The following is a 22,976-nucleotide window of genomic DNA, read 5'->3' as shown; positions in this document are numbered from 1 at the left end:
TAGAATACCACAGCCTTTGCAAGAACTAAAAATGACAGAAATTTTCTGGTCAGAATGTTTAACTGAATTAGTAATTCATCATTGTTAGATAGTTCTCCCCCCTCCCATTACAGCCAATGCAGTTCTTAGGAGATAAGGCATCTCTACCCTGCTTCCTCCTCATTTTACCTGCCAAAATTCTTTGAAAAAGAAATTACTTTTGATTGCACCATATTTGCCATCTTTCTTATCCCCCATCAGCAACAATTATCAAAAGAAAGGGATAAACATACTAACAAAAGGTGTTTCAACTTGTATTTTGCCTTTCTCTACATTTATCTTACAATTTGAAACTTATTTTTAGTGTTCCTCATTAGAGTAAACACATTAAGCCTCCGATTCAAATGAATCACGACCAACAGACTTGTCCCTTAAATAAAGGGATCCTCTTATTTACATGGGAGATACTACTGTATTTTTTAACAGCAAAAGTAATTCTAGAAATATACTAAAAGTAAAATCATCTTTAAGGGTTCTAAACTTTCAACTGGTCTTCTATATTCATACTGCTGTTATATTTTGGCTTTTAAATCAGTTGAAAAATAAAAGAAAGTTGCTTTATGAAATTAATTTTGAACTCATATTATTGCATGTACTAATTAATTATCATAAAAAAGTAGAATTAAAACAGGAAAACCAACATATCATTTTAACGATTCAATTCAATGGCTTGGGGGACACAGTGATAAGCAATAGCTTTTCCAATAGACTGAATGCAGGTTTCTATGTCAGCCTTATATGTTAGCCTTACAGACAGGTAGTTCTATAATGCTAACACATGATTTTTGCATCAAACTGTTGCCAGGTACTCAGATAGGTACTTTACAAGTTAACAGTATTTTCACTAGATAACAGCACAATACAGGGAAACATTACATTGCCTAAATGGAAACCATAGTATTTTCCCCAAAAAACACTCTTTTGTACAATATGAAAAGGTGGCTTATAATTATGCTTCACGTCCTTCAATCATTTAGAGACTTAACTTTCATTCATTAACAAATGTTAGCTTGTATGCTGGCTAAATTTTAAAAAAAAAGGGAAAAAAAAACATGCGCATAAATGGTGGTGAAATCCTCAGGCACATAATTTTTATTTAGTTTTACAGGTGAATACGTTAGTGTTTTACTATCACTTTCAAATTTTTGAGGGACCACTGAGAGCTCTATCCATTACTGGAGCTAATAACTATTTGAAATAAAAATGTATTGTAAGTAATGTCAGAAAAAGTTATTTAAAAAGTGTTTTGTAATAACCACCCCTTAAATACTTTTTAATAATGTTCATAAAATTAATTCAAAACACTTTGCATATAAAAAGATGGAAATTAAAAGAATCAACACAAAAAGAAACGAAAATAGAGTCAAAAATTAAAAAAATGGTTTCAAAGTCTGATGATTAATTGAGGTCAGAAACAACAAAGAAGGGATTTAAAGCCAGTTCTTTAAGTAGGCCTAGAGAGCATTTGACTTTTAAACAGAACAGTCTTTAAGCTCCACCCATTAATAAACTAGTGTTAATTGGTTTTAATCCTTCTTTTCTTCCTAGTTTCTGTTACTTTGAATGAAAAAGCAATGAGACACTTAATTGTGTTCATGGGTAAAAGTTTAAAAGAGACACAAACTAATCATTATTCCCACGAGAGATTATAACAAACAGTTAACCGCTTCCAAAGTTGTTTCATATATACTTAAAGGAAAAACTCTTTATAAATCTTATATAAAAACTTTTTTAAAATATCCGATCCAACGAATGTTAAGATATATTGAAATGATGACTAAAATTTTGAACTCCAGTAAAACAAACATAGCAGTATAAAAAAAAGCTTGCATATAAACATTTCTGAGTATTTACGAACATTTATTAGTGGAGAGAACAATTTATAATAATAGACTTTCTATAATCTTCAACCTTAAAATTCTAAGTTCAAAAGTTTACAACAAACTAGTGATTACCATTAAAGCTTAAAATAAACAAATCTAACATTAAAAAATTAATTTTTGTTACCATACATTTAAAAAACATAAAATGTAATACATTTTAAAACATTATTTTAGATTAAATCAATATAAATCAAGTATATGCAAGTTAACATGCTTGAAGCTGATCCCATGTGCATCATTCTTTTCCAATCTAAGATAGTATTAAAGAAAAGAGATTTGAAAATTTAATAATATAAATTACTACCAATTGCACTTATATTTTATGAGTTTTTCTTTTAATAAGTTAATCATTGCTTCTATTTGTTTAAACATAATTTTATAAATTAAAAATGCACCCTAAAATTATTAAAAAAATAAAGGAAAATTCTAAAATCCAGGTCCAAAGCTATGTAGGTTACACAGAATCAACTGCATATATCACTAAACTGTAAAAAATGCAAGTTTTGTTTTTGAAATATTCAGAAAATGTTTTGTATTATTATCGCAGCATAATACATCATATAATAATTCATCATACAGTAATTTAAGAGATAATAACTTAAGAAGATTTTGTGAAAAAATAATGCAAGAGCAACAGGAAATATCAATTTATTTTAAAATTCGAAGCAATATGGAATAAATAAAAATAAAATAAACAAAAATATTTTTATATCACACTTTATATCACATTTTATTGAAATTAAATTACCAATATAAATACATTTTGAAATTCTTTAAACAATAGGCATTTACAGAAGCACCATTTAATGAAAATGAAATTTAATAGAAAAGTTTAATTTCATAAATTTTAATTTCATAACACAAGATAAAGTCTGTAACAATAGAGATCATTTTCTTAAAAAAATAAATATAGGACCATTTCTATTTTATTATTTTTCAAAATGTATTAGACATTCGTCCCAGAATCATTATTGAACAATTATGTTCTTATAGCAACTGAAAAAACCAAAAACAATACAATAAAATTGTAAAAAAATTTAAAAATATATTGATGATCTAAAAATTAAAAAAAAAACACACACACACATTTTATGCTGCATTATGAAAATAAATCTAGCAACGTATGTGAACAAAGCATGTGGAATTGTATGGCTTTGCTCGCATTTTCTAGCTTCATTACCATAGATGAATCTAACTCTTTAATATTGCTTACTTGAAAAGAGAATCAAAACTACTCTAATACAGATTTTCACAGAAAAATGTTTATATTTTTAAAAATTTAGAAAGGAAAAGTAACAGTTACACAGTTTTTATCAGATGTGAAAATACAAAATATGAACTTTAAAAAAAATTGTATGAGTAAAAAATAAAATTTATGAAAAAAATCAATGCTATTTACAATTTCTATGATTTATATACACTGGCAGATGTAAGAAGAGAGATGGTTAATTTACTTTTTAAGGACCAATATAAGACTCTTGCTAATGATGTTACACATTTTAAAAAAAAAGGTTACATGTTATAAGCATAACTTGGATTTATTGAGGGATTTTTGTTGAACCTCTTGAAAAAAATTTATTACAGCTGTCAGAAAAAAATTTTGTGGAAATTTTTTTTCCTTTCAAAAGGTTTATTAATTTTCCTTATTGCAAAATTGAATGTGAATAAGTGAAATCCCTAATCAATCTCGTCACGGATTATGGAACCAATTGAGATACAAGGCTACACAATGTCTCTACAGATGAATAAAAACCTCTTGTAGTCATTAATATAGCTAACAGAAATATAGCTATTACATATATTGAATATATTCATAACGTTGCTCAGGAGTATACATATAAGTTTCTGACCAAATATCTAGGTGTACTGAATTTCATACCATAAGTGTTGAATGTTAATAAGTGTTGAATGCTAGAGAAAGGTACAGAGTAAAAATCTGAAACAAAACTCACGTGTTTTTTTTCCTTTAGTGCAGATAAGAAAAACAAACAATTAGATGTAATCAATTAAAATTTCTCGTATTTATTGAGCACTATAACTTCATTTGCATTATAATCATTAATAATTACATCTGACAAAAGACTTAACACACACAACTGTTATTAGTGTTAGGTAGCTCTATTTATTGATAGGTAGTCACATTCAATTGTATAATTAAACAACTGCTATAAAAGTTTCTACCATGCCAAATATTTAATAGCATATAATATACACAAAAAACATCTTATTGCCTACATGAAAATCATGGTACTTTTCATGAAAAATGCACTTCTGAATAATTAGAAACTGTAGTTAATTGATATATTGCCCCAAGTTTGTATATAACAGCAAAAGCACTTGAATATACATCATTTGCTCCCATGCGCAAAGTAGCAAGTTATTCAAGCATAAAAGTAAAATTACAAAAAAGGCAAAACAGTAACAGGGTGCATAGCCAAATTATTCAACAAAAAATAAGCACCTTTTAAGCACTCAAAAAATATTTTTAAGCACTTTAAAAAAATATCATAATTAGGCAGGGTTAGAAAATTTTTGACAATTGACGGTTTTAACCATCATGTAAAACAAAAAACCTTTTGGCATTGTTCTTGACAATTGTCAAAAATCATGAAATTTTGAATTATGCAAAACGAATGGTGTTTTCATACGCTACGGACTGACAATAAGTCGAAATAGATTGGGGTTGAATTAATTGTGAAAATGTTGAATAGAACAATCTGAACTGAATCTTTTTGCATAATTAGAAGAGAAAATCAACATAGTAAAGGAAAAATCTCATTTTGAAAAAGGGAAAATTAAGCACTTTTTAAAAACACCCAATGAAAAAAGCACCTTTAAGGGCTTTCAAAAGACGAAAATCAAAATTAAGCACTTTTTAAAAACGCTATGCACCCTGAGTAATAAACCTCATAACAATAACTACACACCACGACTGAAAAATAAATAATGTATACGAAACATAAACCAAAAACTAGTCACTGGATATCAACTGCATCAATTCTCTAGCCTGCTGTATAGGTCTTCCTCTTCAATGAAAAACATTTAGCAAATGATCTCTGTTCACCTCAAAAGTCTGGCTGCATAAGTGGGTGTCATACATACAAATGCAATGCAGATATTTAGCGAGATTGCAGGTTGGAATGCAGCAACGGCAATGAATCTGAAAGAGTTTGATATTGTTACAAATCACATTGATTCCTTCGTATAGCATTTTTTTACTATTCTTTTCAGACATAAATTGTACCTCATTATTATTTGATTACTCATTATTAATTTTAAATTTCGTTTTAGCTTGTTTTCCATTTTTTTCAGTAATTCCAATATGAGTTAGAATCAGATGTAAACTAAGTCATCATAATGAGAGAAATTTTTTTTTAAACATTTAACTTATGAAAAGACTTAAAACTTGGTTATATTAAAGTAGTTTCTATGATATCTCTTACAAATTTACTTAAAAAACTTATAAACTTTTTACTGTACTACATTTACCCATTAAAGGATAGTTCTTATGCAGTGTTGCATTTGAGAATTGCCAGTACCTACACATATTGTTAAAGCAGATATATTATTTTCTATAATTTTGTATTTCAAGATCCAGTTTTTTTTTATTAAATAAAATGATTTAATTAAAAAAATGGGTTGGACTTCGTTCTGATAAAAATATTTTTACTTCAGAAGCAAATTTTTAAAATCTCCAAAAAATTTCAATTAGCGTATCGTAGGAAGGTAATTAGTTTTATGAATAGAATCAGCTTTTTAGTGGGAAAAATCAAAGATGTTGTGCCTTTTTTTTATTGTACCAAATTAAAAAAAAAATAATTCAAATATATGAATAATATTTTGAATTATTAATATGTAGTGGTATGCAAAATAATTTTAAATAAAATTTACTTAACTAAGAATTATACATCAAAACATAAATTTTGATACCACTAGAAAGAGTGGAGAAAGTTGCCATTTCAGTAAAACTATCATAAAGTTGATAGCATTAACTAAGGCATTAGTCAAAAACTTTAAATATCTTACAAAAATGTAAAGGTGAAACATGACTAATTTATACAGGCTGATATAAAATGAATATTTACATAGCAAATAGTGAATATTAGTAAAATAAAAATTGTGCTTTTAAAAAGTTCTACTTCAAAAAGTATACAAGCAGAAGTTGTTCTTAGCAGGAATTGAAAAATGATTATTTTTATCAGCTAATATAGCTAGTCCAGGAGAAACAGTTTAAGTAATTGGAATTATCTTTTTATTTGAAAATTTATTTTTCTTAGAATAAGAAGAAACAATCCATAAAAAAATCATACTCTAAAGAGGATTAGCACATTAAATTTACATAAAATATTCCTTCAATCAAGTTTAAAAAGCGCATAATACAAAGATAAAATATGAAAAACTTATTATAATTTGAAAACTTTTAAAATATTTGAAGTCATTTCAAAAAGGTAGTGTTTTAAATAAACTTATATTTGATGAAATTCAAAGTCAACTTTTGATTTGAGAGGCATTTTTCTTGTGGTAGTGAAATTTAATTACTTTTACAGAATTTTTTTAAAATTTGATGAAAACCTGAAGACTACATCAAATGATTACCAAGTGTTTAATATACATGTTTCAATAATAAATAATATATATATAATGGTTGTTACAATAACTTAAAATTTATTAAACCAAGAAAGCATTATCAAAGTCTAAGTTTTGAGCAATTTTAAAATTATAACAGGTGAGAAAACCAGAAGAGCTGTCAGCTACATATATCTATTATATGTATGCAATGTAACTGTTCACTATTGCTTGTATGTAGGATTAATTTTTAAAAAAGTTGATATTGTGGGAAAAAATCTAAAATACTAAGGGAATAAAAATTTATTAAGAAATAAAAATCAAACTCATGAGTGATTTACACTCAAAAACTCATCAAGCAAATGCTTGATAGGCTGAATATGTTTCACGCAAATAAATATTTCACTGAATATATTTCACGCAAAGGAAACACTAGGAACTCAGACAATAAAAAATTATGATTTCAAGTAAATTAGTAAAATAATTAGGGTTCTTAACTAAGATAACATTATACAAATAACAGAAAAAGTTAATTTTAATTTTGTTACCAAAAAATTAAGTATTGGTTTTATAAGGGATTTGTGAGAGATTTTATATCAAATAATTAACATAATTTAAGTGAAAAGAATGCTTATTCTCTTTTTATAGTATTGTCCATTAATTAATTAGTTGTAATAACCTATTTTTTTACAAAATTATCTGCAAAAATATAGTTTTAAAAAACTTTACATCAATCAGGTGATAGGATTACCTTTAAATGTATAATGAAAACCATGTTCCAATTTCAAACAGTACTTAAAACACATAGAGAGATCCCACAAATAACTAATGTCATACCCAGGTAGGAAGCTATAAAAAAATTATAATATTATTTAATTCAAATTTCTTCTACATAAATACTTTAAAAATCAAACAAATTATGAAATTTTTCCCACAAAATTTTCTTAAGTTATTAAAAGTAAAAATAAGCTAAACAAATCAAACAATTATAACTACAAATGTTGCAATTTTATAGCTATGATAGAATTTTATTATTATTATACACATTAAATTATTAATTGCTAATGCTCAACTACATGATTTTTTAATTTTTAATGCAACCAAAAAGACAAATAAATTCCTGGTTCAACTATTAGGACAAACTTGCCTTTGTGTAGGGCTTTTAGAGTGAAACTATCTTTTCTCGTATTGCACAAAGAGGAAAGCATATAGAAGCCTTGGAGTGTTAACCTGACGGCAAAGACACTTTCCCCCATCACTTATTTACCACATTGGATTTAAATAAATAATTTGTACCTAGGGTTCTTATAAAAGGATAGTTCTTTTCCTCAAAAAGGAAAAAACCCATCGTTAATATGTGCACTAGATAATAAAATCAGACACTTTTAATAAAGTCATTATCACTGTTTTACAAAATTAGAATAAATTTTGGTAAGCATATGTTTTAAGAATGATGAAAAAAAATTCTATTTAGATATTTTTGAATTTTTTTTTCCTTTCTAGTTCTGAAAAAAGATGCACATAGATAGCATATAGATGATGAGTAGTAAAATTTTTCACCCATGAACAAAAGAAACAGATAATTTAAAAAAAAAAGAATGAAACAGAGAGAGAAATGTAAAGGAATCCAAAAGAAAACTACTTATGAACTTAATCAAGTTATTGTATGACCTATAATTATTCAGTGTTAATGATAATTACACATTCAATAGCCCTCACAGTTAAAAGAGAATTAATAACTTTATGTAATTAATGAAATGTATTAATTTAAGTTAAGGTTATTTATTATTTTAATTATGTCATAAAAAAGGGAAGTGAGTATATTGATGAACTATTTTAAACTTATGTCTGCACATGTTTTAACATGATTTAGGCATGAATAAAGATTCAGGGTACAATTTAACGTAATTAGGTAACAGCAACATGCATAAATTAAATGATGTAAACATTTGAGTTTCAACAATAAATTTAAAATGTAGGTATTTGAATTTATCCTTGACATTTTGTGCAGTACAAGAAGGATACAAAATTTTTATAAACTTTTGATTAATGATGGTTGAAACTGTTATTTCAAACTCTGCTAATCAAAGAGCAAAATGTCAGTATTTTTTTTAAAAAAAACCTGTAAATGATAAATAAATATGTCAAATGTCAACAAAACAGTTAAACATAAAAAATTAAGTAAGTACTGATTGATTTTGCTTTTAATGTATTTTTAAAAATAATAAACTAATTTTTTTCTAATTATTGTCAGGTTGGTTAATAAAATTAGCCACTTTGAAAAATCAAATGTTTATCTACAAGTGTTTCATAAATAGAACTTATTTTGAAGAAAAAAGATAATTTTGTTTGATACAATTATTAATTATAAATATAAATACCCAGGTTTATATGGCCCATTGTGTATGTTACCTCGCTTCCTATACTTATATCTAGCATAGCGGGCTCTTTCACAATATATTTAATTACGCAGCACAGACAGCAGTTGCCTTGCTTATCTTGCACGTTGTAATAAATAGAAATTTATTGTATTTTTTTATGAATACTTTAAAGATGGGTTACTTTTTCAGCGGAAATAGTTTGCTGATTACCTCAATAGATGGCTGCACTGGTTAGCTCTGCTTATTAGCGAATTCGTCTTAAGTTTTGATGGTGTAAAATATGATTTGCCTCCAGGTGGCACCACTATTATAAGTTTTAAATTTCACAATAGTAATATTTTTCTTAAATTTTAATTATCTTTTTAAACTGAGATTTTTGGGTTGAATTATGTGTATTTATGTATATTTATATTTAATTAGTATTGTTTTATCACTTTTATAAAGTATTACTAATTTGTGACTGTTCTTATCATGGAACTTTTTTGTTATTGTGACGTTCACTGGTGTTGCACTGCTGCTCGTAGGAGAAAAGGTCGGTTTAAGATTCAATCGCCTTGCTGACACTAGATTAAAGGTGGTGAAGAATGGCTGAGAGAATGATGAACTAAAGCCAAAGCCGCTGAGTGAATGAGCTAAGGCCGGTACCCCTGAGTGGATGAGCGGAAGTTTTGAGCAAAGTTAGGCCGAAGCTGCTAAGATGATGAATGAAAGTGATGAGTTGAGTTAGGCCGGAGCCGCTAAGTCCGAATCTGTTTGCCTATCCAAGGCGTCCCAATGCTGAAAGTCTGCTGATCCACGGGTGTTTACTGCCATACTAGAAGGAAGTCTGATAAGAGTTTGAGTGTGCTGTCTATCAGAAACTGGAATGTTGACCTGATCTACAAGTCTGGCGGCAATACCAGCGGGCGTTCCAGGGATTTGGTCGGTAATTTGATTTGAATTTATAATCTCTAAGTTCAATTTTAGTACAGTTTTAAAAGAATAATTTACCCTGACTTTTAATTGCTTCTATTATGTTTTAAGATAAAAGTGCCTTTTATTTTTAATCGTGTTTACAGGATTTAGAGAATACTGTGATTTTTATGTTTAATTGCTTTTAGTAGATTTTAATATAAGTGTGTCTTTTATCCTTAATTGTTTTTACTGGATTTGGAATATTAGAATATTGAGGCTTATATGTTCAATTGCATTTTATTGAAAACATAATTTCGCATTGCTAAATTTTAAACCTGAAGTAACTAATAATTTGGAAATAAGTGATATCTACTTGATAGCATTTGGAAATGATTTGAGTTTGTTTTTATTTGAAAATTTAAGTTTTAATAAAATTGGTTGTAAATGTTAAATGTTTCAAGTAATTCCTTTGATTTTTCTTTTGAACCTGGGTAACACTGTTACCAAAGTTAATATATTGATTGTTAATATATATTATTGTTAATATATATTACCGTTAATATATATCACAGCATAACCCAAATTTTAGAGGTAACAGTACAAAGTTCTGGAAATCTCTGTAAGACTATGTCTGAATTAAGAATTCAATTAAGTCCAAGTAACAACATTTTTTTCTTCAACATAATCTTTGTGTGCACTAAACTCAAGTTCCATAGTTCACTTAACCACGGAATATTTTTGAATACACAGTTGCGATAAATATTTAAGTTGGTCTTTTTTATCTGCATCAAAAAAAAATTCTTTTTGAGCCTTTTTCATGATATTTAATGATGGTTTACAAAATGTGGGTCAGAAAAAAAAAGAGTATAATCAGGAATAAGATGCTAAAACGATTTTTGAAAAGGAATTTAAAATTGCATAGGATAAAAACCATAAGGACAAATGATTTGGTAAATGAAGATATTTTTCTGCAAAATAAAATTATATTGATCTACAGAAATTATGCTATTGTAATTTATGCTGCTTTCAACATCTTTGCAGAATTTGTAGGGCTCCACCTAGAACCTGACAAAAGTGAATTTTCAATATAGTGGCTATTTATAAGTATTACTAAGAAAGCCTCTCACCTCTGGAAAATTCAAAGAAATGTCTAGAATTTATGATTAAAGGATTTATAAATAAGCTCAATTCTAAGTGGATGGTAACAACATTTAGCCAATTGAGCTATGTTTATTTATTTTATGCAAAGGTAGCAAAAAAGTTTGTGCAACATGGTAAGAAAAAGGAATGACAAACTTTTAGCAGAAAATGTATTTTTTGAACAGCTATAAATTTTTATGAAACATGCAAGAACGCATAAGTGTGTCACAACAGAGCATCTAAGAAGCGCAGATCTAAGATATTGAGAAGTTGATATCATTTATAATTTAAAACTAGAAATTGAAATAAAATATTTTGGTTTTGAAAGTTTTTGAAATTCGCAGGAGTATTCTGACATTTCTGGCTAATTAGATTGCTCTGAATGATTATTATCATAAGATTGCAATATAAATTATATCTAAATAAATAGTTTTGAGCAAATGCTAACCATAGTTATCATGAATTTTATACAAATAGTTATGAAATTAATATTTCCCTATTTTTCATATCTTGCAATGCCCATGAGACAACAAGAACAACAAGAAACCATTATCTTCTTCTCCACTTTATTCTAGCTAACTTAGAGAACTGTGCTTAGGAATCATCGGACACTCAACAACAAGTGGTGACCAGAAATTTTATTTAACCTTTTTACATGCATGTCTTATTCAGTGGAAGCTTTATGAATAAAATGAGGCATTAAAATTTCTTAATGGAAATTTTTTACAAGGGATTGAATCAAAGTTATTGAAAGTAATAAAAAATTCTAATTAATGCTATAAAATAAGTATGGAATCAACACCATAATCTAGGTAATGACAACTTGAAAGAAAAAGTGATTTAGTTATTTAAACTAGTTTTTTGCATTATTGTTCATAAATTCTTTGTTTTTTCAATAATTTTTCAAGCCTAAAAGTAGCTAACTGAGGTTTAAAATTTAAAACCTGCAAATAAAATGAAATCTTGGAGAAAAATAAATGTTTAAATAGTAACCTTATTTCTACCATTTTTAAGCAAGTTCATGCTTACTGTAAAATTAAATATACCTATCAGCAGTGGCGTACGCAAGGGAGGGGTTTAGGGGTCTAAACACCCCCCTTGATCTCAGACAAAATGGAAAAAATAAAAATTTTAGTAGAAATTATGTGGGCTATTTTTTAAGACTATATATTTTTATTTGCCTTATGCCTACTTTTTTTTCCCTCACGGTATTTCTCAGAATACTGAGAAAACATTTACTATAATAGGGTTGTACTTTTGAAACCAAATTCACGTAATACTAATACTGGTACGGACTGGTTCCATTCTGTCCTGCCATTCGCGATAGTTTTCAAGACTGGCTGTTGTCATTCGTGAGTACGCGATGATTCTGGAATCCTAGACGTTCTGTCGTCTTTGAGACAATTAGGAGACAATTGGAGATGCGGTGAAAAATTATATAGATGGGGAAACGGAGTACAGTGGAGTTAGGACTTGTATATAGTGTAAATAATTTTCTTTTATCTTCAATTGTTTCTATTACTATGTATCAAATTGCGATTTCATTGTTGTGTATAATCCAGACTTGAATTTTGATTTTCAACTGTTGTACATTATGAGATTTAACTTACTGTTAACGCAGCAACCCCTTCCTATCCTCCAATTTATTTTCTATTGCGATGAAAGAGTAGATATTCAACACTGGATAGGTACTCTAATAAAACTTGAATAGTTAGCTAGTGGAGTTAGTCAAACTAAGAGTTATCTCTGCCGCTAAATCTGTTTTGTTTTGTCTTAACAAAAAGTTAATCATGGAACCCGTCGTCGCCACTATTTCGACTAGTGAAGAAATCAGTAACAATACCTTAGGAGATACTGTGCTCGTTGATGTTATTCATTCCAGCTCGAAACTTTGAGATCGTAGCATAGCGGATATTTCTGTGTCAATATATATATATATATATCTTGGCTGAGATCTTGATCTTTAGGATGTCAAAACGCAAGAATTTAATAATTTTTAATCAGTTTGAGAAAAAATCATGACCTGAAATTAGTGAAGTGACAGCAGCATCTAATACCAATATAAGTTTTTCTGTTGTACAGAAATGTGATACTCCCGTTGAAGAAAATTTTTCTAGCATAACAAAATCTGATAAATGTAAAAGTGGCCCTCAAAGTGTTACTTCCCACTCAATATCACATTGGACTTTTTTCAGAAGATATTACATGCAAGAAGATATTACATTATGATCTTAAACTTAAAAAATCAAATCAAAATTTAACTAAACAATGCTGTCTAAATAAAGAGTCAAAATTGTCTAGCTGTCTAAATTAGGGAAATAATAGTGCTTTATTACCTATTCGAATTTCTTTTAGTAGTTTCAGAAAATTACGAACACCCCCCTTGAAAAAATCCTGCGTACGCCACTGCCTATCAGTACAGTTTATAATCAGAAGACCCATAAAGTACAATAAATTATGACATTAATAAGCAGAAAAAAACTAAATGTCACTGTTAAGTGAAAGATATAGATTCCACTAGTGATGAACAAATGCAGAAAATTTTTAGTGGATAGAAATTCTACGAAATTTTTATCAGATAAAAGCATGGCCACTAGGTTATATACATGTTTCAACTACTTATACTTAAAGGTGAGAAAAATTATTTTAATTCAGTTTCATTAAAATATTATTATTTTACCTTTGTTTTTTCACAAGAAAAAATATTTTCTGAACTTCCAGCAGTTGGAGGGTATTTCAGTATTTGGACTTGATCTAGCTCTATTTAATTTTACTATTTACACAGTTATACTATAATAATATAATTGAAAAATGTAATATAAGAAGATTTGTTTAATACAATAATTAACAAATGCTAAGGTACAAATGTAATTTTTAAAGATAGCTAAAAACTTGATTTGATTTAATATTCTTTATTCTAAAAATGTGTTTGGTCCATAGCAATTATTCACTAGAGTACATAACCTACAAGTTACTTGTCGATAAAACTGAGGTTGGAAAGAAAAGTCTAATGCCAATGATTTCTGTAAAATAAAAATCAATACTTAAAGCTCATAGCATCAATAAAAGCTTTAGCTTTAAATTTGAATCTTAATTTACCATATTTTAAATATTATCTAGAAAGTGTAAAGCACAATTACATACTAGTGATGAAAATTTTCAGTTCATACATTTTTTAGTAAAAATACATAAAAAATAAAATTAAGAACTGGTAAGTATACCTGGTTTTCCATCAGCCTCTCCTAATAGTCTGCCAGATATTGTAACAAATATGAAGGTGAGAGAATTGGTTAGTGGAACTGCTACAGATAAGTCTAAAAATCAGAAAAAATATTGCAGTTTAAATAATAAAACAGACAAAAGATTTTTAAAAAATAGAAAAAACAATTTCAAGTAGGTTTTTAAGATTTAACAGTAGAATGAAAGAAAATGCTGTATATACATATTAAACAAAATACAGTTTTAACTATGAAAACTTTTGAAGTACAAAAATAAAAATAACAAGCATAATTATGAAGAATTATTAAAAATTATGAACTTCAGCTTTAATATAGGCTTCAAATGTTAAACAACTTTTTTATAATAAACCTAATATACAATCCTTAACTAAAGTTAACTGAAAAATCCAACCTCAACCTACAATTTAGTTAAAAAGAATCCTTAACTATACAATTAGAAATTAGGGTGAATGTAAGCATTGAATTCTTAGACATAACTACAATTCGCAAGAGCTAAATGTGGGAAAGTTATTAAGTTTTTTAAAAGTTATAAAAGAACACCGAGATTCAAAATTATATTTTTAATTTGATATGAAGTAACACACAAACAATACTAACAAAATAATTAAGACATCAAGTTCTGTTCATTATAAACATCTCAGCTGGGTTATAGTTTAATTCCACATCAAACATTTTAGTCAACTATTAACTTGGAGAGTTTTTAAAGAGTACCCATGATATTTAAAGCAATGAATGTAAATCAACTGTGAGTTTTTCTTTACTGAATAGCAGCAGGAAAAGAATAAGTTTCTGACTTAAAATTACTGAAGAACCTCCATTTCTACAAGCAAATAGTAGGAAAAAATTACTTGTTTCTAAAAATTGCGCAAACAATAGAACTTATCTTATTTATATAAAGTGTAACTGTATGTCGAATTGGAAAAGATAATTTTTAATCATTTTGCACATTTAGAAAACATTTAACTGAAAAAAAAAATGTTTGGAAATGTAAGAGCCATAGTTTAAAAATTACAAGTAACGCAACTGTTTTATAACTTCTAAAAGAAAATTCAAGCTAACTTAGAAAATGTACGAACATAAAAAATTGTACTTTAGTTTCCTTTTCTAAAATTTAAAAAAAAATATTGATGCCAAGTTGACGAATTTTATTCAAAAATTTTAAAGCAAAATGGAAATAAAAAGTCGTATGAAATGTTTCTTGTTGAATATAATCCTTGTCCTAGAAATTTTCACTCTATATACTTCTAGATAAAAAGTAAAATTGGTGATTGCCACAGTACCTTTCGGGAATAAAATTTTTTAAAAAAAAAGAAAAAAAATTCATACAAAAAAACAAAAAAAACTTTTGTCTTTAATTGGTGGGAAGAAGGTAAAAATTGCTGTCACCAAAATTTAGGTGGGAAGTGTTTTGACATAGAAACCTACCATAAGACTGAATTTATTTTAAAACTATACACCTTTAAGAGCTTAGTCTTAAAAAACATCTTAAGTATTTTCACATTTTGAAAAATTACCTATGGTAATAAATTAAGTACATAGTGAAAAAAACTCATATTATTATTACTCTAGGGCAACTTCATTACTCAACACCTAATTTGAAATTTCATAGTAATTATATAGCTAAGTCAAAAACCATAGATCTGGTGTACTTCAAATAAAAGGCTAAAAGATAATTTTACAGTTTTAATTTTATTAGAGCAAAATATGCCATTCATATTTTTAAGTTATTATTCTTGTCAACATTACTCATTAGGAAAAATAAAATAACACACAGGGATAGCACTGACGAATACTAAAAATATTTTTACCAGTAAACTGGTTTGGATGCAATAATGTTTAATTTTCAATCAGAAAGTTTACCACATTTCACTCGCAAGTAAAAGATAAGGAGTCGTACAAACTGTCGATTTCTATTTTATTCAACAAGTGACTTTCTAGTAATCAATTTAATAATAACAGTTAGGGACAGTAGTGAAAATTAAATGGGCAACATTTTTCTTATAAGTAGCGAAAAGAGGTTAAGCAAAAAGATTAAAGAGGTTAAGCAAAAAGATTAAGCAAAATAAGACGTAATCTTAACATTAATCAATAAAAATATGCACAATGTATGATTTAATAAATCTTATAATTGCATGAAAAATTTATTTGAACAAGGAACAAAGCGTTTACATTTTAAATATACAAATTCAACTGTTAATTATGATATTTGAGAAACAACAAATTTAATGCTTTTAAAATGTATAATTATTGAAAAGTTTTAATGCAATAATTGTAAAACTTTATTAGTTTTTAAAAAAGAAAAATGCTTGAAAAGAATTGAATGGAAAACAGCAAAAGACACAAATACAGTAGTATCTCCTATAAGGGACACATCTAAATAAGACTAAACCTCTATTTAAGGGAGAATTCGGTTACTTTAAATGGGGATCTTAATGCATTTATCTCTTAATAAGGGACACTAGAAATAATTTCGAAATATAAGATAGAAAAAACCCAAAATTAAATATTTAAATAAATTTTTTCAAAGTGAAGAAAGAATTACAGTTTTTATACACATGAAAACTAAAAAAAAGTGAAAAGAGCATAAATAATGACATATAAAAAGACATACTGTAGAACCAGTTTTAAGATCAAGAATTTTTCTCAGTAAAACCACTGAGAGATTCAGAGGAAAATTAACAATTCCATCAAGGACAAAAATAGGATTAGACTGGTAAAAACAAGTTTAAACATGATAATTGAAGAAAAGAAAATATTTAAAAGACAAATGTGATGAGAATCTCAAATGTTTTAAGATAGACAAGAATAGATTAAAAAAAATTTGGTAATAATGTCTATTTGAAAGCATTCATCTCTTTTGACGATTGTTGTTTTGCAAGGAAAAACCATGACATTGTGAAATTTTAAAAAAAAAAAAATGCACCAAAAGCAATTTTGGGGGTAAAGGAGTAAGTTGTATGAATATGTTTTCTAAGCAGTAACTATCAATTTCGTACTAGGGAAGGAGTAACATGGATCAATAAGAAAGAAAAGGAGATCAGATAAATGAGGCACATAGTGAAAATTATGGATTGATAATTTAAAAGAACATTCCATTGTAGATAAAGTGAAAATTTCTATCATTCTCTAATTCTATTATGGGTGTAAAGTTTAGTGGAGAAGCTCAGTTTTGTGCTTGTGTGTCCATTTTCCATTTTATCTACAATTTTTAAACATAGTTGTGCAACAGATTATTTCTAAAAAATGTTTGAAGGTACCAAATTCGATTGTTCATTTTATGCATTTCTAGAATTAAACTTTTTTAATTAATAAATTTTATTTTTAATTATCTTCAAATAAACACCAGTTACTATCTAACTAACTTACAAGTCATTTAATTAATATTTGATGGATTTATATCTGGAATTTTCTAATTAAATTACACCTTTTTCAGTTTTTATGTAGCCTCTATATAAAAGACCTTTGCTGTCCCAGCTATAAGGAAAGGACAAAAAGTTTGAATTTAATTACTAACTATCATCCATAATCTATAAATTTTTTGATAGATCAAATTGCATTATAAATATACATAACTTAAATTTAAAAAAAAAAAACTCTTAATGAAGTCAAATAAATATGTACTATACCAGAAGAAGCTAAAGCCATAGTGTACAGAGCAGATCCACTTTGATTGATTAAGAAAGGCATTATGTACTGGAATAAAAAATATCATACATAAACAATAAAGTAAGTTACAAACATTTCACAAAAAAAAGAAAAAAAAAACATTTAATCAAAGAGCACATGTTTAGGAACATTTAATAATCACACAATTCCTATTCTTAAAATAAGTAAAAAATATTTAAAATTACATAAAATACTTACTTTAGTTTGAATTAAAATAAAATGCTTAAAAAGAGAGATTTAGAAAAAAATAATTGATGAGTTAATATAATTATATTATTTACAAATATTCATGAGTTAAGGTAATTAATTAGGCAAAATAGATGGTTTTTAACAAGAAAACACTAAAATTAAGCTTTCATATAAAATTTTACCTCGTAATCTAACCTGTTACCAATTATGTGCTATCACACCTAACATATGAACAACGAATTCACACTTTGCATACGTTACTATAAGAGAAAAAAATTATTTAATATTCATATAATCATTTAGACATGCGCTCAAAATATTTGTTTTGTGATTAGCATGGTTGATTACATAAAGAATAGTTGATCCTGTTCATTCAACAAATCATTTTTGAATAACACAATTTAAAATGTGATCGTTTACTTTTAATGGTTTTCATAAAATTCAATAGTATAACCCTTTATTAAAAACCTATTATTAAAGAAACATTATAATTATTGAAATTGAATACAATTTGTGCTCTTAATTTAATTTCAGTGTAGCATATTAGAATCTCAATTTTCAATGTGAGTGTGCAACATTGTGAGTATGTGATTTGTCATTCATTACATAAGTGAATATGGTACAAAAGAAAAATTAGATAAGTTAGATTAAAAATTCCTTGTTATTACATCAGAATTTAACTGAAAAAAGTACACTAAAAGATATGATAATTTATATAAAAGCAAGAGACATGATGAAATATTTCTGCTGTTCAGTTTCAGAATTTATATTATTTCTCAAATTCTTATAAGTTTACTTTATAAACTATTTCTAAAATTAACACATGACTCCAACATTCACATTAAAACTTTAAAATCAATAATAGCAATCATTTTATCCCATATTATTAATAAATACTACTACAGAAAAGATAATAAAATGTACACAACTAGAGCAAAAGTTGGTCAACAGTGAAGCAACATTTCTCCTTATAAATTATAGTATTGCATAGTATATTAAATGAACACCAATGTTGCCGGAGTTAAAGGGCTATTGATAATATTATGTGCTAATAACAATTAAAATCAAATCTCATAATTTATTTGTAAACCAATAACATATGTAGTATAACTATTTCATCTCAAATTTGATTCATAAAACATAAAATTTGAGTGACAAAAAAACTAAATAGCCAGAAGAAAATTTTAAAATAAAGTTTTAAAAAAATAATAAATAAAAAAATCTTCAAAATATGTTTAAATCAAAGAGAATGACACAAGACTGACAAGAGAATGGTTAAGGCAAAGAAAATGTGTGGTGCATTTAGTCATTCAATTGAGGCTAGGCTATGTGTACGAACTATTGTATCATGCATGCACAAGTGAATTGGGGCTTTCACTCTACCCACTTTGGAAGTTTCAGTTTAGATTTCTCACCAGCTAGTGGCTAGTGTTCCATAAAGACGTAACTTCCATATTCTATTCTTGAATTAAATGTTGCAAATTATTAATAAATTGTGCTTGTCAAATATAAGAGTGTTTATTCCTAAAATCCCATACTAAAATGCAGCACAAAATGAAAAGAAATTTTTTTTTTAAAAATATAACAAAAATCAACAATAGGTATTTGCTCAGCTTATTAAGAATATATTAAGTTAATAGAATAGATCTTATTAATAGATCTTATTAAGTTAATAGAAGATCATAAGATATGGTTACGGTAGACTTAATGCATATAAATCATAACATGCAAGGTTGGATAAAAGTATTACTTCTCAGACTTTTTTCAGCGATGATATCATTATAAAATAGAAGTTGTATAAAACAATAACAAAATACAACATAACAAAAAAAATGCTTATGAATGAAGAAAAATATATTTTGATATTACACTTGTTTTCAAAATACAAAGATATTTGAGCTGTGTAATTTAAGAAAGCGTTATTGAATTGCTATTGGTTTATTTTTAAGAAATATATAAAGAAAAATATTTTAAATTGTTATTGCTAATAGAATTTTTTTTTTATAAGAGAATAAATAGTTGGAAATAATTTTAAAAACAGTCTATACAAATTTTTTTTAAATAAAAAAAATATATAAATATTTTTCCATTGAACTATTATTATAAACTACATATTTTGTTTAATCAATACACAATGAATTCCATACCTTCCAGTTTGTGGCAAGGAACATTAATTCAGCAAGCCATTGGTTCAAAGGATTAGAGCCTGAAATTTTCTCTATGCCAGCGCTTCCGTGCCTTATCAATGGCGTTGAAAATCCCCAGACAGCAGCGACTACAATGAGCCACAATAAAGATCCTATAAAAACAATGAAATTTACAGCATTTAAAAGTGTTACACACAATAAATATGGTTCTTTGTCAAGTTTTGAATAGGGAAATGAAACAGGAAAATTATTTAAATTTTGAAACACACACTTACCAAGGCTAAGCATCTTATTTAAACATTCTTAGTATTCCCTGGAAAGCTACAAAACAGAAAAATATGAAGAGTTAAGAATATTACACAACTTTCCAAAATTTAGTTAATAATCTAGTGAAGTTGAGTTTTAAAAAACATGTTTTCAAAGAACAGAAAATTTTAAGCTGTAATTATTCTTTTATAAACAAGTGAAAAGACAAAAAACACAATAAATGTATTTCTTAGAATGAAATATTTTGATGCAAAATATCAATTGGAACAGTATATCCTTCCTCTCATTTGTTACAAATCCTTTTTCTTTACAAGATCTTTGGTTTAAAGAGTAATTTTTAAAAAAGTAGTTATTTCAATCTTAAAAACCCTACATGAAACCCAGTAATTACTAACATAATTTAAATATAAGGAGGATGAAAAAGTATCAGCCTTTGTTTATTAAAATTCCATTCGTTTTTAAAGCTTTTAAATATCTTTTTTACATCATATTATGTAAACATTAATGTAAATAGGCAATGAAAGGTAACTATGTGTGTAAAGTCCTTTTTGTTATGAATCACAGGACTATGGAACAGCAGTGAATGAATAAGAAACAATTGGTGGTCATTACATAACAAAAGGTACTACAGTCTTCCTTACTTAATTGTGGATCAGATAATCGAATAATTCGCTTATCTATATAAAATTTAAAGGAACCAAATTATTTTGTAAGAAACAAATATTAAACTTCCTCACTTAAACGATTATTTATTGTTACCAGTCCTCGCTTAAAAGCAGAAAAAAAAAATAAACGAAGGAAAATTTTTATTGAAGAAATCTTTCCAATTACTAAGAGTAACAACAAATAATAAAATTAATATATATGAAAAAAAAAAAATTTGCTATAAATTGAGAATTTAAAAGCTGAGAGTAGTAATGAGTTTTACTTACCATCTAGTTCTTATTATAAAATGTGAAGAACTTTTTAACATTGAAAAAGCACAATTTCGTAACTTGATTGTTTTCAAATAAAGAGAAAACAACGGCTACTTGCTAACTTTTTTTTTATTTGTAAACAATTCTGAATAATCCCATCGCTAATTTACATCGCTTCCGGATCTCTATTTCTGTTAATCTGACTGACAGAAGGGAAACCTATTGCAGCTTGCAACCTCTGATGATTCCAATAGATAGGGTTATGGCTGACGTCAGTCGTCATTTCTGCCCTCTGACGCTATCTTGAACTAATTCCTTAACATGGCATTTCCCATTAAGCACAGCGTGTCATAAGGCTTCCCGTGAAGTTTTTATGGCTAAATAAATCATTCAACTAGATAAAGGGGCTGGTTTGCATAGAAAATCATCGATTTGATGCAATAGCACAATTGATTTAGAGTTTAGGATAATTAAATAGAAAAAAATGAAAGATTGATAATCAGTTTTAGTTTCGAAGGATTGTTCAATTCTTTATTTATATCGTGATATTAATTTTCTTAAATTTATTTAAGGCTCACGTTGCAAAAATTAACAATAGTTAACATTAACAACAGTTAATGTGGATGAATACCACCAATCGGTGGGTAGCCAGCGATGTTCTCTGATTTTAATTCCATGGAACGCGCATGGGACACACTTAGACACTCAATTCATGACTCAATTGCAGCTCGAAGATTAGATCCAAAGTTGAGAGGTGCCTGGGATGCTGCAGGGATTGATAAGTATTCTGGTAAACAGTATGAAACGCCTATGCAAGAGTTGTGTAGCTGTTAGAGGCTACACAATACATCCAATTAGAAATGTTTGTCTCGGACTGACGTGTGTTGGACATTTGCTTTGCTATGCAAGTAATCAGTTTCCTTATTTAGGGTACAACTTTGACCATGTCTGTTTTCTCATTAATTGGTCATATATAGATTGATATCTTGGTCATGCTTGGTTTTACTTGCTTGAAATTTTTTTTTTCATTGTATCAAACATTTGTCCTTGAACTGTTTTCAACGGTGTATTTTATTCATTTATTTTGGAATTTATTTAATTTTTGCGAAACGATTTGAAATAAAAAGAAATTTTTGCTTTGAAAAAATTTTAAAACTTGGGGCGCTTTGTCTTCTATGCTAGAAATGGTTGCAGGAGGTGAAGAAGTGCAAATTGGTACCGATGAAGACTGTGAAACGGAACCAAAGGCTTTGAAGCCATTGAGAATGAACAGCTGTTACAAATGTCGAAAATTTGTTAGCGCTGAGGGGAAAAGAGTGTGCTCAAACCTAAAGAGATGTTCCTAACCTATTTGCAAGATAATCCTAACCTGTTCCTAGAGCACTATAGACTTAAATATTTGGAATTCTAACCTCGTACTCAAGTCTATAGGGACATAGTTTGATCCTGTGCTTTTAATCTGTTTTCAAATTTGGGATATGTCTATAATTCCTTTTATTTATTTGGTTAGTTTTTTTTATTCTAATTTTTCCTGTAATGGAAAAATTGGAATAAAAAAAACTAATTGGCCGGCAAATACTCCGTTTTTTTTACATTTATTTACTAATTTTTAATATTTTTCTATCAAAGAAAGTTAATGATTTTATGA

General features: G+C 27.4%; 1 protein-coding gene across 1 annotated transcript; it reads right to left on the bottom strand.

Moving 5' to 3' along the window:
- Window positions 1-2,554: 2,554 nt before the first annotated feature.
- LOC107450580 (transmembrane protein 234) lies at window positions 2,555-21,529 on the bottom strand. Its single transcript, XM_016066408.3, has 7 exons — window positions 21,344-21,529; window positions 20,420-20,465; window positions 20,145-20,296; window positions 17,769-17,835; window positions 14,125-14,217; window positions 7,240-7,337; window positions 2,555-5,082 (listed from the first exon to the last, which is right to left on the bottom strand). The coding sequence occupies exons 2-6, from the start codon at window positions 20,430-20,432 to the stop codon at window positions 7,273-7,275; spliced, it is 390 nt and encodes a 129-aa protein (XP_015921894.1). The 5' UTR covers window positions 20,433-20,465; window positions 21,344-21,529; the 3' UTR covers window positions 2,555-5,082; window positions 7,240-7,272.
- Between the last annotated feature and the right edge of the window lie 1,447 nt (window positions 21,530-22,976).

The sequence above is a fragment of the Parasteatoda tepidariorum genome, chromosome X2 (genome assembly GCF_043381705.1).
Source record: "Parasteatoda tepidariorum isolate YZ-2023 chromosome X2, CAS_Ptep_4.0, whole genome shotgun sequence".
NCBI classification, from domain to species: Eukaryota; Metazoa; Arthropoda; class Arachnida; order Araneae; family Theridiidae; genus Parasteatoda; species Parasteatoda tepidariorum.
The sequence above is the reverse complement of the archived record's forward strand: the minus strand, read 5'-3'. Positions and strand labels throughout refer to the sequence as shown.

Coding starts and splice junctions, on each gene's coding strand:
- LOC107450580 (XM_016066408.3), bottom strand. Junction 14,218..17,768: donor TATGGCTTTAGCTTCTTCTG/GTATAGTACATA, acceptor TCTGATTTTTAG/ACTTATCTGTAGCAGTTCCA. Junction 7,338..14,124: donor AGAGGCTGATGGAAAACCAG/GTATACTTACCA, acceptor ATTTTTTTATAG/CTTCCTACCTGGGTATGACA.